The sequence below is a fragment of the Rhinopithecus bieti genome, unplaced genomic scaffold (genome assembly GCF_001698545.2).
Source record: "Rhinopithecus bieti isolate Rb0 unplaced genomic scaffold, ASM169854v2 scaffold_35856, whole genome shotgun sequence".
Classification (NCBI taxonomy): Eukaryota; Metazoa; Chordata; class Mammalia; order Primates; family Cercopithecidae; genus Rhinopithecus; species Rhinopithecus bieti.
The window spans coordinates 500,784-518,945 of NW_016815820.1; the positions used below are offsets into that span (position 1 = coordinate 500,784).

The window sequence follows — 18,162 nt, forward strand, 5'->3', positions numbered from 1 at the left end:
TATATATATATATATATATTCTGATCAGGCACGGTGGCTCATGCCTGTTTTATATATATATAATATATATACACACATACACACACATACACACACACACACATATATATATTTTTTTTGAGACGGAGTTTTGCCTTCCCAGACTGGAGTGCAATGGCATGATCTTGGCTCACTGCAACCTCCATCTCCTGGGTTCAAGCGATTCTCCTGCCTCAGCCTCCCAAGTAGCTAGGACTACAGGCGCGTGCCACCACGCCCAGCTAATTTTTGTATTTTTAGTAGAGACGGGGTTTCACCATATTGGTCAGGCTGGTCTCGAACTCCCGACCTCAGGTGATACACAAGCCTTGGCCTCCGAAAGTGCTGGGATTACAGGCATGAGCCACCGTGCCCAGCAACGTGCACCTGGCTAACTAAAAAAAATATTTTTTTGTGGACAGAGTCTCACTATGTCACCCGAGATGGTCTTGAACTCCTGGCCTCAGCCTCCCAAAGCTCTGGGATTACAGGCATGAACCACTGCGCCGGGCAAAGTTTGGCTTTTTGATTTGCCCTGGTTCCCTTCTATCCCTTGTTCAAATTGCCATCTCATGCAGTCAAAACCCAGCAACTGCCCTGGGGCTCTCCTCTTCCACCTATTCTTGTGGCCCAAGCACTATAAGGCAGCCAACAGCCCACATGTGTGTTCAAGATGAAGTCATCATCCTACTCAATCCAGCCTTCTTGCTGATTCCAAGATCAAAGAAAAGAATGGTATGGCTACAATAATGCCCCACTCCCAAGAAGAAAACAAAACGAAACGGTGCAGGGAAGGTGGGGCTAGCGGGTGAAGGGTCTTTGGTAAGGAGAGCTGTCCCTGAAGAAACATCCAGTCCTCTCCTGACCCCTAGTGGTTGCCCAAGACCTTTATCTGAATTGGCTTCTCTAAGGCCTCCAGGATTCCCAAGGAATGGCAATAGACAACAACTGATACAGGAGTTTAAAATTTATAGAATGAGCGGGCACGATGGCTCATGCCTGTAATTCCAGCACTTTGAGAGGCCGAGGTGGGCAGATCACCGGAGGTCAGGAGTTTGAGAACAGCCTGGCCAACATGATGAAAACCTTTCTCCACTAAATATGCAAAATTAGCCAGGCATGGTGGTGTGTGCCTGTAATCCCAACTTCTAGGAAGGCTGAAGCAGGAGAATCGCTTGAACACAGGAGGCAGAGGTTGCAGTGAGCTGAGATTGTGCCGTTGCACTCCAGCCTGGGCGACAAGAGCGAAACTGTGTCTAAACAAAAAATTCACAGTATGTATTTTTGTATATTCTATCTTTGAATCGTCCTCACAAGTAGAATAGATGGTACTATTATCTCCCATTGTACAGATGAAGAAACTGAGGCTCAGAGAGAAGATAAACAAATTGCCTATGGCTCCACACTCAGAAGTAAGAATAGGACTTCTACCCCCATGACAGTCCCGCCCTCCCAGAGCTGCCATATTTTTTATACAACCAAATTGAATTACTTGTTGAGTCTCCAGTCTTAGAAGCTGGTATAGATTTTTATTTTTTCTTTCTCTCTCTCTCTCGGGTCTCCAATCCTAGAATCTGGTACAGATTTTATTTTCTCTGTCTCTCTCTCCACCCCCCACCAAGTTGGAGTGCAGTAGCATAATCATGGCACAATGCAGCCTCAACCTCCCAGGCTCAAGAGATCCTCCTGCCTCAGACTCCTGAGTAGCTGGGACTATAGGTACATGCCAACACACCTGGCTATTTTTTTAATTCTTTGTAGCAACAGGATCTCACTCTATTGCCCAGGCTAGTCTTAAATTCATAGGCTCAAGTGATCCTACCCACTAGGCTTCCCAAATTGTCAGGATTTCAGGCGTGAGCCACCATGCCTAACTCGATAGATTTTCTTCGTTGATTCAATAAATACAAGGGTCAGCTAGGAGCCAAGTACTATTTATTAGGTTGGTGCAAAAGTTAATTGTGGGTTTTGCCATTACTTTTATTTATTTAGAGACAGAGTCTCACTCTGTCACCTAGGCTGGAGTGCAGTGGCATGATCTCAGTTCACTGCAACCTCTACCTCCTGAGTTCAGGCAATTCTCCTGCCTCAGCCTCCCGAGTAGCTGGGACTACAGGTGTGCACCACCACGCCCTGCTGATTTTTGTATTTTTAGTAGAGACAGGGTTTCACCATGTTGGCCAGGCTGCTTTTGAACTCCTGACCTCAAGTGATCTGCCCACCTTGGCCTCCCAAAGTGCTGTGATTACAGGCATGAGCCACCTGCCTGGCCTGCCATTACTTTTAAATGGCAAAAACCACAATTATTTTCTCACCAACCTAATAGTTGCTTTACAGTCTTATCTCCTAGAAGCAAGTAGCCAAAGCTGTTTTTGTCTAGTCCCTGTATTGTTTATCACAGAAACAGGAAGGTGTGTTGATTTCAGTCTCACCCTTCACTGCAACCTTGGACCCAGTGGTTTCACAGGGCCTCAAGGCCTTCTGGAGGTGCTGAGAGCCCTCAGTTGTCTTCTCCACTGCACAGGTGTGCAGGGCTCTGTGAGGCTGCCTTCTCAACTGTGTCAGCTGAAGAATGATGGGGTTCATACATTTGGAAAGGAGAGCCTTCTTTCTCACACAGGGTTGCAGCCTGCAGGGTGGCCATTGAGACAGGCTGGGAAGCATAGCCAGCAGCCACCACCTCAAGGATGGGAAGAATAACACAGGGATTTATGATGAACAAGGTGGCCAGATATACATATTCAATAAGGTATTGGAGGAGTCATGAATATTTATGAATGGAGAAATAGGCCCGTGTGCAATTGTGCTTCCTGCTTCTCCATGAGACCCATGTTCAAAAAATGGCAGCATTAGTATGATTGGAGCATGGAGTTTTTAGCCCTCTGATGTCAAAAGGTAACGCAGAGGACAGGAAGACCTTCACAGCACATTCTCTGCAGAATAGCCAGAAGTACTCCCTGGTTGGCCATCTCCTGTCAGAAGGAGATGCTAATGGCTTGTTTTCTCAAAACCACAAAAGGGAGGAGCAGTATTAGGTGGTGAGTTAAAATCAGGCTGGTATGGCCAGGCACGGTGGCTCATGCCGGTAATCCCAGCACTTCAGGAGGCCGAGGCGGGCGGATCACGAGGTCAGAAGATCGAGACCATTGTGGCTAACACAGTGAAACCCCGTCTCTACTAAAAATACAAAAAAATTAGCTGGGTGTGGTGGCAGGTGCCTATAGTCCCAGCTACTTGGGAGGCTGAGCCAGGAGAATGGCGTGAACCCAGGAGGCAGAGTTTGCAGTGACCCTAGATCGTGCCACTGCACTCCAGCCTAGGTGACAAAGCAAGACTCTGTCTCAAAAAAAAAAAAAAAAAAATCAGGCTGGTATGGCTGGGCATGGTGGCTCACACCTGTAATCCCAGCACTTGGGGAGGCCGAGGTGGGGGGGATCACTTGAGGTCAGGAGTTGAAGACCAGCCTGGCCAACATGGTGATACCCTGTCTCTACTAAAAATACAAAAACTAGCTGGGTACAGTGGCACGCGCCTGTAATCCCAACTACTGGGAAGGCTGAGGCAGGAGAATCATGTGAACCCAGGAGGCGGAGGTTGCAGTGAGCTAACTGTACTATAGCCTGGGTGACAGCGGGAGACTCCATCTCAAAAAAAAAAAAAAAAAAAGTCGGCCAGGCGCGGTGGCTCAAGCCTGTAATCCCAGCACTCTGGGAGGCCGAGACAGGCAGATCACGAGGTCAGGAGCTCGAGACCCTCCTGGCTAACACAGTGAAACCCTGTCTCTACTAAAAAATACAAAAAACTAGCCGGGCGAGGTGGCGGGCGCCTGTAGTCCCAGCTACTCGGGAGGCTGAGGCAGCAGAATGGTGTGAACCCGGGAGGCGGAGCTTGCAGCGAGCTGAGATCCGGCCACTGCACTCCAGCCTGGGTGACAGAGCCAGACTCCGTCTCAGAAAAAACAACAACAACAACAACAACAAAAAGTCACATGGAAAAGTAAACATGCAAGAATAGTTAGAAAAATAAAGAAAAATTAAAACTAAGAAGGGATCTAACTCTTCTAGATATAAAAATATACTAAAACTCTTCTGTAATTAAAAAACAGTGCTATATTAGCACATGAATTAGCCAAAGAGACCAGTAGACAGAATAAAAAGTCCAGGAACACTCCCAAGTACATATGGAAATTTAGCATACAATAAAAGTGACATCTCAAATCAACAGAGCAAAGATGGACTTTTAAATAAATGATGCTGGGACAACTGGATAGCCAATTGTAAAATGGATAAAATTAGAACCACATCTCATGGTATACTCCAAGAATAAACTCCAAGTGGATTAGAGACTGAAATGTATAAAGTGAAAATTATACAAGTACTAGGAAAAACAACATAGTTGAATTCCTCTGTAATCTCAAGGTAAAAAAAAGGCTTTCTAACTGCAAATCAAAACACAGATCCAATAAAATAAATAATTGATAAATTTGCTATATAAAATTTTTAAAAACTTACCAAAAAAACACCATAAGCAAAGTCAAAGTATAAATGACAAACTGAGAGGACATATTTGTAATATATTATCTCTATGTGTCCCAAAAAACATTAGCATTGTACAGTATATGTGAAGAACTCTCAAAATTTGAAGGAAGAAAAATCCTACAGAAATAGGGGCAAAAGACACAAACAACAAAAGAAGATATATCAAATGAAAATGGTCCTTAACATATGAAAAGCTGTCCAACTTCAATGACAAGACAAAAACAAACACAAACTGTGATATAATTGATATTAAGCATGTCTTGTTATTTTGATAGTTTGACATCTGGAGCCTCACTCACTGGCCCTCCCAGGGCTGGCCAATTCCTGGACATAGTAAATGACTCACCTGTGAGCATGCCTTTCATATACAAACTACCCAATCTGGAGCATATAACCCGAACCTCCTCCCTTACTACCCAGTCTGGAGCATATAACCCGAACCTCCTCCCTTACTACCCAGTCTGGAGCATATAACCCGAACCTCCTCCCTTACTACCCAGTCTGGAGCATATAACCCGAACCTCCTCCCGTAGTAGCCTGTCCCAAGACTGCTGCACTCCAAACCACTATTCACCTTCCCTCATCACTGCACGGCTAAGTACCAAACAACTAGGACAGCCCCTGTACCCCAGAGCCCATTGAAATTATTCAAACTAACCAATCCTAAATCTGCTTATCCTGCCTCACCCACTTCCTTCCTAGGAAAGACAGACTTTTGCCCAGTTTCTCCTCACTCCCTCTGCCTTCTGACCAACCCTGGTGTTTGCCATGTAGCCCTGCATGCCCTGGTGTGCCCCCTCCTCTTGGAACTGCGAGCAACAAACTTATCTTTTCATTACCAGTCATCCCCTGATCTGTTGGTCTCACCACATCTGGATAATAATCAAACCCACATTTTACATACTATCTCTTACCATCTGATTGGCAAAAAATACAAAGCTTGACAACTCACTATTGGTGAGGCTCTGGGGAAACAGGCACTCTCACACATGCCTAGTGGGAATGCAGAATGGTTAAACTTTATGAAGGAAAAATTTTTAATGTCTAACAAAACTATCTATGTGCTTTCTTTTTTTTTTTTTTTTTTTCGAGATGGAGTCTTGCTTTGCTGCCCAGGCTGGAGTGCAGTGGCTCTATCTTGGCTCACTGCAACCTCTGCCTCCCAGGTTCAGGCGATTGTCCTGCCTCAGCTTCCCAAGCAGCTGGGATTACAGTTGCCTGCCACCACGCCGGGCTAATTTTTGTATTTATAGTAGAGATGGGGTTTCACCATGTTGGCCAGACTGGTCTTGAACTCCTGACCTCAAGGGATCCCCCGACCTTGGCCTCCCAAAGTGCTGGGATTACAGGTGTGAGCCACCACGCCCCAGCCTTGTACTTTTTGACTCACCAATCCCACTTCTAGGGACTTACCCAGAAGATACACAATACAAAATACATAGACACAAGATTATTAATTGCAGCATTGTTTGTAATTGCCAAACATCAGAAACATACTAAATCCCTATACATAGGCTATTTGTTGAATAAACTACAGAATAGTCACACTATTGGATGAGAGAAGTGAGAAAGGTCTCTATGAACTGATATGAAATGATTTCCAGGATATATTATTTTGTGAAAAAAAGGCAAAGTAGAAAAGAATATATGTAGCATCTTTTGTGTAAGAAAGGAATAAGAAAAAAACTTTTTGTTTTGTTTTGTTTTGTTTTTTTATACAGAGTCTTGCTCTGTCACCCAGGCTAGAGTGCAGTGGCGTGACCTCAGCTCACCACAACCTCTGCTTCCAGGGTTCAAGTGATTCTCCTGCCTTAGCCTCCCAAGTAGCTTGGAGGTGCCCGCCACTGCGCCTGGCTAATTTTTGTATTTTTAGTAGAGACGGGGGTTTCACCATCTTGCCCAGGCTGGTCTCGAACTCCTGACCTCGTGATCTACACGCCTCAGCCTCCCAAAGTGCTGGGATTACAGGCGTGAGCCACCACGCCCGGCCAAAAATGTATCTATTTAATTTTGCAAAAGAAACATAAAAGGATAAGTCAGAAACGAGTGAGATTAGTTTCCTACAGGGGATAAATAGATGGGAATGAAATGGAAGGGATAAAAAAGTAAAACGACACTTTTTAAAATACCAGTGTTTTGACTCTACCTACAGAACCATTTAATGATTAATATGTTCGAGAAATAATAAATTGACCAGGCACAGTGGCTCATGTCTGTAATCCCAGCACTTTGGGAGACCGAGGCAGGCAGATTGCTTGAGATCTGGAGTTCGAGACCAGCCTGGTCAACATGGTGAAACCCCATCTGTACAAAAAATACAAAAATTAGCCGGGCATGGTGGTGCAGCCTACTCAGGAGGCTGAAGCACGAGAGTTGCTTGAGCCCAGGAGGCGGAGGTTGTAGTGAGCTGAGATCACGTCACTGCACTTCAGCCTGAGCAACAGAATAAGATTCTGCCTTAAATAATAAATAAATAAATAAATAAAATCACCTGGGAAAATTCCTCGGATACAAACAGAAACAATGAACCTAAATATATTTCGAATGAACAATTCTGAAACTTTCTGTGTATTGGACTGAGCAAAGGAGTAAATGTATCAAAGATGTTAGAAGCCAGATTTTACCCTTTGGAGAAGAGAGTTTCAATATGAAACTGGAGACAGCTAGGCCAGTAACACCAAAGATTTTGGCAACCACCAGAACAGGAGAGCGGCATGAAACAGATTCTTTCTCAGAGCCTCCAGAAGGAATCAACCCTGCCAACATCTTGATCTTGGGTTTCTGGCCTCTACAACTGTGAGAGAATAAATTTCGTTGTTTAAAATAGAAAGAAAGATAAAGGGGGAGGAAGAAAAGAAGGCAAGCAAGCCAGCAAGGGAGAACCCTTCGGTGTTGGAACGGAACTGGAAATATGAAGTTGTTCTCTTAAATATACACACACATAAAAGAGGAAACTAAATAAATTAGATTGATTTTAAAACATATATCTATATACAGAAATAGATGCATGCGTTTATGTGTTTATGTGCGGATGTGCACGTGTGCATGTGTGCTCCTAGCTCTGCACACGGGAACAGCCTAGAAACAATGACATCTCCATGGGAATGATCACACCTGTGCCTCATAGAAAAGAACCTGGCTCGTTGAAGAAAGGCCTGATTGCAGGGCTGGGGCAGGGAAAGTACAATGGAACCCAGAATGTCTTGATGTGCCAGGACATAAGAAAGCACTCACAGGCCGAGTGCAGTGGCTCATGCCTGTAATCCCAACACGTTAGGAGGCCAAGGAGGGCAGATATTTGAGGTCAGGATTTTGAGACCAGCCTGACGAACATGGTGAAACTCCCTCTCTACTAAAAACACCAAAATATATTACCTGGTCCTGGTGGTGCATGCCTGTAGTCCCAGCTACTCGGGAGGCTGAGCCAGGAGAATTGCTTGAACCTAGGAGGCAGAGGTTGCAGTGAGCTGAGATCGCACCACTGCAGTCCAGCCTGGGCAACAGAGCAAGACTCTGACTAAAAAATAAAATAAAATAAGAAAGTGCTCACAAAATAATGGGGATATGTCAAAGGATATGGGAAACAGCTGTTAGGACAGAATGCTGGACAACGTTGGGATGATTAAAGCATCAAAATAGATCATGATAGTGATGGATTATGACCCACTGAATAAAATAAGAATCCATGAGTTCACAATGATAATAAATGAATGAATGGATGAGAAGAAAAGCTCTTTCTTTTTTTATTCTTTGTAGAGATGGGGTTTCACCATGTTGGCCAGGCGGGTCTCGAACTCCTGGGCTCAAGCAATCCTCCCACCTTGGCATGAGCCATTACTCCTGGCACGACTTTCTGTAAGTTTGAAATTATATCAGAATTAAAAGCTGCCTCTCACAGGCTCACACACACGCAAAACTAATACATGGGTAAAAGGGCCCACTAAATGCCCAGCATAATGAATGGAACAAGTCACATGCCAAGGCCTGTGTGGCAGTTGATTGTCCCCCCAACACATTTTGCCTTCGTCCTTCCTAATCGACCTTGATTTTTAGTACCAGTAGATTTTTTTTAACTAGAACATGTAATACTTTAATTTTAAACATTAAAATTCATTAAAAGGCCAGGTGCGGTGGCTCACGCCTGTGATCCCAGCACTTTAGGAGGCCGAGGCAGGTGGATCACCTGCGGTCAGGAGTTCAAGACCAGCCTGGCCAACATAGCAAAACCCCATCTCTACTAAAAAAAAAAAAAACAAAAATTAGCTGGGCATGGTGGCACACACCTGTAATCCCAGCTATTTATAGGGAGGCAGAGGCAGGAGAATTGCTTGAACCTGGGAGATGGAGTTTGCAGTGAGCTGAGATCCCGTCATTGCACTCCAGCCTGGGCAACAAGAGCGAAACTCCTTCTCAAAAAATAAAATAAATTAAAAGAAGAAAGTGTGTTCCCCTAAATAAGAAAAAAATGAGTGTTGTTGAGTGAACATGTGAGTGAATGAGTGAATCAGTGAACGGGGAGTGAATGGACTGAACAGGTGAGCAAAGTGAGAATGAACTGAGGCTTCCCCTCAAGTGCCAAACCTTTTCATCTACAGTTTCCCTGCACCTGTAGCCACACCCACTCAGGGGAGGAGGCTCAGGATGCCTTTTTTATGGCTGACCACACCCTGGCAGCCAGGTTGGCCAAAGTGCATTTTCTCAGAGTCTGGGCCAGGGGATCCCTGCTACTTCTGCCTCTCCATTGCCCCACCCCGCCCTTCCCCTGTTTTTGCAGAAAGACACACCAACGTGCTGGGAAGACAGCATCAGCCTGGCAGCCAGGTGACCCAGGTCCGGTGCCAGGCCTGTGCCTGACTGGCCACGTGACTAGTGGTAAACATTTCACTTCCTAAGGCCTCAGTTTCCCTGTTTGCTCCTTTAAGCAGTTTGGCCAAATCAGTGGTTCACAGTCTTGGCTGCACATTGAAATCAGCTGGGAACCTTTAGAATGTTCTGGGGCTCCGATTGCATCCAGACCAATTAAGTTAGACTCTTTATAGGGTGGGACCTGGGCATCCGCGGTTTTTAAAGCTTCCCAGGTGACTTCAATGCACACCACGTTTGAGAGCTGGTGGGCTACGGTCTCCATAACTCCCTCCAACTTTTTTTGTTTTGTTTTGTTTTTGTTTTGTTTTGTTGTTTGGTGTTTTTTTTTTTTTTTTTTTTTTTTGGTGTTTTTTAAAATTTTATTTATTTTTTAATTTATTTTGAGATGGAGTCTTGCTCTGTCGCCAAGACTGGAGTGCAGTGGTGCGATCTCGGCTCACTGCAACCTCTCCCTCCCAGGTTCAAGTGATTCTCCTCTCTCACCTCCTGAGTAGCTGGGATTATAGGTGCACGCCACCACGCCCAGCTAATTTTTTGTATTTTAGTAGAGACAGAGTTTCACCGAGTTGCCCAGGTTGGTCTCGAACTCCTGAGCTCCGGCAGTCCACCCACCTCAGCCTCCCAAAGTGCTAGGATTACTGGCGTGAGCCACCACGCCCAGCCAGCTCCCTCCAGTATTTTGACGCTGAGGCCCACCCTGATGCCCCGGCTCTTTGCCCGTCTTTTGTCATTGGAGGGTTAAATGAAATGTGAGCGTCACCCAAACATCTGGGTTCCTATCTGTGTACCTCCTCCTGTCTTCAGCCTGCCTTTGAGGCGGCAGCCTCACTGGGGACTTTGACCAGCCCCACCCATTCTTCACTGAACCTCCTGCTCCAGCCTCTGCCTCCTCCATTTTGATGTCTAGAATCAGGGGATCCAGGATCATCAACAAGGTCATTTTCCCAGGTATGGAGGGGTCTTTCTGCTTCCTTCTTGTCATGCATGGCTGCTGAGGAAGGGGCTGGGAGAAAAGACAGTGAAATGGGGAGGAGGATTCCATTCAAACCAAGAAACAAAGTGTTTGGTTTTTCTTACCCCTGATGAAGAAGCTACCAGCCTTTTCCAAGGAGGGCCTGGCCCCCTTCTCGGGTCTGGCTGGGTGCCTGCTGTGCCTCTCAGGCCTCCCCTCCGAAGGGCACCATTCCCTTGGGTGAGTACTATTGGTTTGCACCATCTTCCAGTGGAGACAGCCTGAGAAGGGAGTCTGGAGGCTTGAACCTCAGTACCTTCCTTCACTGGCCTCACCCTGTGCAAATCATGCCACACATTGGAGCCTCCTTTTCCCTGTCTATAAAATAAAAATGACCCTGCGCTATCTCACTGGACTGGCAAGAACACACTGTTGTTGCCTTGCAGACAGGTGTGCTGAGGCTGTAGAAAGTGCTTTTTATTTGGTTGGGAGCTTGTGCATAAATGCGAGAGGGGCTGCACATCTGACGGACTACAGAGGTGACTCATGGCTGAACCGGAACAGGACATCGGGGAGAAGCCAGAAGGTGAGTCTGGGAGTCCTGTTCCCAACATAGTCCTCAAGGAGGATGGGGCAGGGGGCTGGGGAAGGCTGGGACAGGGGTGATGCTGTTTCCAGCAGTGCCCCGTGTCCTCCCCTACTCTGCCAGTGGGGTAGTGAAAAGCAGAGCAACTAGACCAAAGGTCCTTTCAGAAGGAAGCAAGTGTCTACAGCTACAATAAATAATAATAGCAGCCAGCAATTACTGGTGCTTCCCACTGCTAGGAAGTTGTACCTTCTGTGTACTTTGTCATCGACTTCTTGCAATCTGGTGAGGTAGGATGGTTAACCCCATTTTCAGATCAGAGAGGGTATGTAACTTGCCCAAGGTATCAAATTTACCAAGTGGCAGAGGAATTCAGACCCAAATCTGCCTGAGTGCAAAGGGCATGCTTTGTGACCTCTATGAGACCCTGTCCATTCACAGAGCTGACACACTGATCACAGAATAAAATGCTTTCAAACCTAGTGGAGAGGGCAGGGAAAGTTCTCGGGCTGTGTGTTGGGTGAGTTAGCAGTGAGGCAGGAAGGCCTCGTTTCAGGTCAGGTACTGGTATCTGTATCAGGTATCGGTATCAGGTCAGGTACTGGCAGGTGGGCCGGGGCCCAGCTGCTATAGGCGCTGCCTGAGAAGGGGCCACAGCCCTGAGCCACCTCCAGGGCCTAGCACTGAAAGGCAAAGAGAAGACTACAGATCCCCGCTCACTAGGGGAGGGGACATTATTCCTGTCCTGCGAAGGGGCTGAGTTGGGCAGGAGCATCTCATCTCCTTGGAGGCATTTGGCAGGGTGGCACAAACAGGGCTGACTTCATAAGGCTATAATCAGTGCAGTTGCCCAGGGCCTTGCATTCAGAAAGGCCCTGGCTTGGGGTTCAACCTTCTGTGGTTGCTGACTTGAAATGTGTCATAATTTTAGCCTTGAACGTGTTTTGTAAGTGGAGTCAGATGGGACAATGGAGCATGTGCCAGGGTTGGGAGTTGGAGCCTCAGCTCATGTGTATGGTCTCCACACCCAGACCAGCCCCACCACTGCTGTAACCCTCTGCCAGAGTCCCTCATTCCGCTGTCACCTTTGCCCAGGCAAAACAAGGATCAGAAGTTGAGGAGTGGCAGGCAGCCCTGGACACTCTCACCCACCCCCATCCAGCTAGTTGGCGCGTTCCAGTGGGGAGGTCGCAATACCTTGGGCGTCACCCATTTGCCCTGGGTTACAGCAGCGGCTGTGAGAAGGGGAAATTGGTTTCCTCTTCATTTTTCTTTTGCACTCGGCTCTGCAAATTATGTAGTTGGCCCTGGTCACATCCACGTCTGGCCATTTACCAACCTGAACAAATTACTTGCCCTTTCAGCCTCAATTTTCCTGTCTGAAAATGAAAATAATAATGTCCATACCCCACAAGATTCTTTTGGGGACAGTGAGGATTTTCTCTTTTCCAGAATGCAAGTCTGATTATGACAGCTCTCTGCTAAAAACTAGAATGGCCTGGTGGTGTTTTAAGACAAAGGCCAAAACCTTTCGTCTGGACCAATGCTGCCCAATAGAAATGTAACGCAAGTCACATATGTAATTTAAAATTGCTAGTAGCCACATTTTAAAAAGTAAAAACAGGTGAAACTAATTTTAATAATATACTTCGCCCACTATATACAAATCATTATATCAACATATAAATATGAAAATTTTTTATTGCCTCCAAAATCCAGGGTATATTTTACCTTATTGCATATCTTATCTCACGTGACAAGGAGCTACGTAATTGGACTAACTGGCCCCTGCCAGCCTGTCTGACACTCAGTCCCCCTGTGCTCTCTGCCCCGCAGCCATCCTGAGCTCTCCACAGGGTCCTGTGAAAAGCTCTTCACCTCCTCTGCCCTCTGGATCTAGTTAAGCCTATTCATCCTTCAGATGTCAGCTCCAATAATCAACCTTCACGGAGGCCTCCCTTGACCCCTAACATGCTTTCAAAGTATTGTGTATTTCACATTCATCATGCCCCCCATAACTGTGATTTCCCATTTATTAACATCTGTCTCTTCTACTAACCTGCAGACTCCAGGAGGACAGAGACATCTTTGGGATTTTTGAATATTATTTCCCCAGGCCTTAGCCCAGTGCCTGGTGCAAAGCAGGCTTTCAACATGTTCAGTGGATATTGTAAGAAAGAAAGAAGTACGCAAAAGGCCTGACATATGCAAAGCGCTTTAAATATTCACTCCTTTCCCTTCCCTCTGGGTGAGAAAATTTCTCCTTATAAAGGCACCCTCCTCACTGTGTATCTCTGCTAGAGAACTGAAGACATAAAGCACTCTGTGCCAAAATATTTAAGTAAAACTTGAGCTAAGCACAGAGATTATAAATATTTCTTCCCCAGATTACGCACCATTTAAAAATACTGCCTCAGCTCCTTTTCATGATTTGGGTGGTGATTAAAGAAAATTACTCTTCAAGACTGAAAGTCATTACTGCCCTTTTCCTGACTTGCCTTTTCCCTTGAGAGGCGGAGGATAAGCTGCAGGGCAGGAAATGGAAGTGGGGCATCCTTGTCCTTTGTCTGGCAGACAGCCAACGGGTGAGGTACTGCTCCTTCTCAGCTCTTTCCTGACTCTTTCGCCGGTGAATATAAACAAGAAGGCACAAATCCACACTTGCCAACCGACCCAAGTGACAACAGGAAACCCAACGACATCTGTCTAGGTGAAGACTCAGCCCCTACGTGACCATGTAGCAAAGTCAAACCGACCATCTGGTTTCCATTTGGACTTTTAGTTCATACTGTATCTTCTCAGGACAGTTAAGTTGGAATACAATGCCACTGTCCTAAAAGATGGTAGAATTATCCTATTTCTGGAGGAGTGGGGGTGGTGGGTAGGAATCTCAAGAGCTATTTGCTCCTCTGCACAATGGCGTCTTTAAGGACACCAGGGCCCCCAGGGCTACACATTTCCCAGAAGCTTTCCAGATAAGGTTGGGCGCCTGCTATGTATCGCCCAAGGGTGATGTGTTTAAATATCCGTTGCATATTTTAAATCCTTGGCTGGCTTAAAGCTGCAAGCTTTCTGTTTTCAGTGGCTATAATGGGGGCATACATCCTAGAGCTCGCCCAACACTCCAAGAACAGAAGCCTCAGCTAATACAAAGTGTATATGTGCCCGTGAAAGCTCCATGTCTACTTAACATTCAGTTTTTAGGATTATTTATGCCATAATAATAGATACGAAAATCTCTAACGGGTATTTTGTTTCCTTTACAAATTGTATTTGAATTTACGGGTGATTTAGAGCTTGTGCTTAAAGTCAGAATTCAGAACCCCAAAGAAAATGACTTCATTGAAATTGAACTGAAGAGGCAAGAACTGAGTTACCAAAACCTACTAAAAGTGAGCTGCTGTGAACTGGGGATTAACCCAGAACAAGTGGAGAAGATCAGAAAGCTACCAAACACACTGCTCAGAAAGGTAAGGGTTAACAGTTTCTAAATGCAGAATCACAGTGGATGACATCATGTTCTCTGGAGCCAATCGTTTACACTTTTGCATTTCATGACACCAGAAATCCTGGCTGCAGAATGGCCAAACATGGTAGCTAGGTCATTTTCAATCTGGCACTTTTAAGATTTGCACATCTAATCCATAAACCTTTTGAAAACCTCTGAATGGTCCGATCACAGTGGCTCACACCAGTACAATCCCAGCACTTTGGGAAGCCGAGGTGGGCGGATCACAAGGTCAGGAGATGGAGACCATCCTGGCCAACATGGTGAAACCCCATCTCTACTAAAAGCACAAAAATTAGCTGGGCATGGCAGCGAGTGCCTGTAATCACAGCTACTTAGGAGGCTGAGGCAGGAGAATTGCTTGAACCCAGGAGGCGGAGATTGTGGTGAGCCGAGACAGCACCACTGCACTCCAGCCTTGTGACACAGCTAGACTCTGTCTCAAAAAAAAAAACAAACCTCTGAATGACAAGTGACTCCCCAATTTAAGACTTTAGTTCAGTGCTTTTAGCCCTGCCGATCTCTGCAAAACTGACTGGTTAACATAAAATGACATAGTCCTCAGGAAAGAAAACACAAACCCGTCCTTGTTTGCTTAGCAAAGCGTGGGTTTGCTAAGCATTTGAAATATTAGCAAACAAAATTGTTTTGCATTTTATATATTTCTCCAGATTCAAAATACAGATCTTAATTTTTTTTTTTTTTTTTTTTTTTTGAGACGGAGTCTTGCTCTGCCGGCCCAGGCTGGAGTGCAGTGGCCGGCTCTCAGACTCACTGCAAGCTCCGCCTCCCGGGTTCACAGCCATTCTCCTGTCTCAGCCCTCCCGAGAAGCTGGACTACAGGCGCCCCGCCTCGTCGCCCAGGCTAGTTTTTTGTATTTTTTATTGTATTTTTTAGTAGAGACGGGGTTTCACCGTATTAGCCAGGGAATGGTCTCGATCTCCTGACCTCGTGATCCGCCTGTCTGCGGCTCCTCAAAGTGCTGGGATTACAAGCTTGAGCCACGCGCCCCGGCCCAGATCTTAATTTTTAATTTTGGAAAGGAAATCTTATTTCTTTGGAAATTTTTTCTTTAAAGCTTTCAAAATTCCTTTGGCAATTTTTTTGTTTTTTGTTTTTTTGAGACAGGGTCTCACTCTGCCACCCACAATGGAACGCAATGGCATGATCATAGTTCACTGCAGCCTCGAAATCCTCGGCTCAAGCGATCCTCCCATCTTAGCCTCCAGAGTAGCTGGTACTACAGGGACACACAACCATGCTCCGTTACTTTTTTTTTTTTTTTTTAGAAATGGGTCTTGCTATATTGCCCAGTCTGTTCTCAAACCCCTGGTCTCACCCTCTTAAGTACTGGGGTAACAGGTGGTGAGCTGCTGTGCCTTTGGCAATTCTTACTGGCGTCTTGGCTGATAGTGTATATTCCTTGTAAACATGTCAAGGGATGATCATGTCTTCCAGATACCTTAACAACAAAAATCTGCTGGGTGTGGTGTCTCATGCCTGTAATCCCACCACTTTGGGAGGCTAAGGTGGGTGGATTGCTTTGAGCTCAGGAATTTGAGACCAGCCTGGGCAACATGGTGAAACCCCGTCTCTACAAAAAAATACAAAAATTAGCTGGGTGTGGTAGACTTGGGAGGCTGCAGTGGAAGTGGAAGAACTGCTTGAGCCCAGAAGGTTGGAGCTGCAGTGAGCTGTGACTGTGCCACTGCACTCCAGGCTGGGTGACAGAGCAAGACCCTGTCTCAAAAACAAAAAACAAAAAAACAAAAAAACCAGAACTATCTTATGGGGACCAGGCGCAGTGGCTCACACCTGTAATCCCAGCATTTTGGGAGGCTGAGGTGGGCGGATCACCTGAAGTCAGGAGTTCAAGATCAGCCTGGCCAACATGGTGAAACCTCTCTACTAAAAATACAAAAATTAGCTGGGCATGATGGTGTGTGTCTGAATCCCAGCTACTCAGGAGGCTGAGGTTGCAGTGAGCAAGTGAGGCAGGAGAATCACTTGAACCCAGGAGGCAGAGGTTGCAGTGAGCCGAGATTGCATCATTGCACTCCAGCCTGGGTGACAAGAACAAGACTCCGTCTCAAAAGAAAAAAAAAAATATGGGTTCAGAACCCAAGATGCTGAACAATATTAATATTAAGCCTTTCTATTACATTCAAATTTATTAAGCATGATATAATTTCTTTTCCACATTAAGGATAACGACATTCGAAGACTGCAGGACTTTCAGGAAGTGGAACTCATTTTAATGAAAAATGGAAGCTCTGGATTGACAGAATATATACCATCTCTGACAGAAAGGCCCTGCTATAATAGCAAAGCTGCAAAAATGACGTATTAAATAATCCCAGGAATGGCCGGGCGTGGTGGCTCATGCCTGTAATCTCAGCACTTTAGGAAGCCAAGGTGGGCAGATCACCTGAGGTCAGGAGTTCTAGACCAGCCTGGCCAACAACATAGTGAAACCCCATCTCTACTAAAAAAAATACAAAAATTAGCTAGATGTGGTTGGTGGCACACACCTGTAGTCCCAGCTACACGGGAAGCTGAGGCAGGAGAATTGCCTGGCAACAGAGCAAGACTCTTTTGAAATAAATAAATGAATAATCGATCCTAGGAATAAAAAACTGAAATCATTATTTCATAAATAATGAAGTCTGGATGCATATACCAATTTGCCTAACTTCATGTTTGAACTGTAAGAAATTATTATGTTTCCTCATCTCCAATTTCTCTGGGCTAGAAGAGTTAAGTTCAGGGTTTTGACAAACAGCTATAAAAAACATCGCAAGGTATGACATTTACAACAAGGGCAGTTTATTTTGTAGAGTTGTGCCCCAATCCTGATGAGTATAGGTGTGCTTTATGAGATTCAGTCAGGACAAATGGCCAGAGTCTCTTCACATGAACCCACATGGGCAGGGTGAGCTGATGGTGCTGGGAAAGCCAGGACCCACTTGGCAACACAAGTTCTATCAGTGTTCCCTATTTTTTTTTTTTTTTTTTTTTTTTTTTTTTGAGACAGAGAGTTTCACTCTGTTGCCCAGCCTGGAGTGTCATGGCATAATCGTGGCTCACTGCAACCTCTGCCTCCTGGGTTCAAGTGATTCTCGTGCCTCAGCCTCCCGAGTAGCTGGAATTACAGGCATGAACCACTATGCCCGGCTAATTTTTGTATTTTTAGTAGAGATGGGGTTTCACCATGTTGCCCAGGCTGGTCTTGAACTCCTGACCTAAGGCGATCCACCCGCCTCAGCCTCCCAAAGTACTGGGATTACAAGTGTGAGCCACTGTGCTCAGGCCCCCCTAACTTTTTTTTTTTTTTTTTTTTTTTTTTTTTTTGAGACAGAGAGTTTCACTCTGTTGCCCAGCCTGGAGTGTCATGGCATAATCGTGGCTCACTGCAACCTCTGCCTCCTTGGTTCAAGTGATTCTCCTGCCTCAGCCTCCTGAATTGCTGGGACTATAGGCATGTGCCACCACACCTGGCTAATTTTTGTATTTTTAGTGGAGATTGGGTTTCACCATGTTGGCCAGGATGGCCTCGAACTGACCCCAAGTGATCTCTTGGCCTCCCAAAGTGCTGGGATTACAGGTGTAAGCCACTGTGCCCAGCCAATTGTCCTCATTTTTAAACGTGTCCCCATACTATCACTTCCTGTTTATACCTTTTTAAATTCATCT

General features: G+C 45.6%; 1 protein-coding gene across 1 annotated transcript; it reads left to right on the forward strand.

The window, feature by feature from the left end:
- Positions 1-10,280: 10,280 nt before the first annotated feature.
- On the forward strand, positions 10,281-16,926 carry ANKRD40CL (ANKRD40 C-terminal like). Its single transcript, XM_017853872.1, has 4 exons — positions 10,281-10,370; positions 10,821-10,960; positions 14,255-14,430; positions 16,676-16,926. Exons 2-4 carry the CDS (start codon positions 10,921-10,923, stop codon positions 16,817-16,819), a joined length of 360 nt encoding a protein of 119 aa, XP_017709361.1. The 5' UTR covers positions 10,281-10,370; positions 10,821-10,920; the 3' UTR covers positions 16,820-16,926.
- The last annotated feature ends 1,236 nt before the right edge of the window (positions 16,927-18,162 follow it).

Excerpts from the sequence above, each read along its gene's own strand:
- ANKRD40CL (XM_017853872.1), top strand. The coding sequence starts at position 10,921 with ATGGCTGAACCGGAACAGGACATCGGGGAGAAGCCAGAAG. Across the intron at positions 10,961-14,254 it reads CATCGGGGAGAAGCCAGAAG|AGCTTGTGCTTAAAGTCAGA; the intron begins GTGAGTCTGGGA and ends CGGGTGATTTAG. Across the intron at positions 14,431-16,675 it reads CAAACACACTGCTCAGAAAG|GATAACGACATTCGAAGACT; the intron begins GTAAGGGTTAAC and ends TTCCACATTAAG.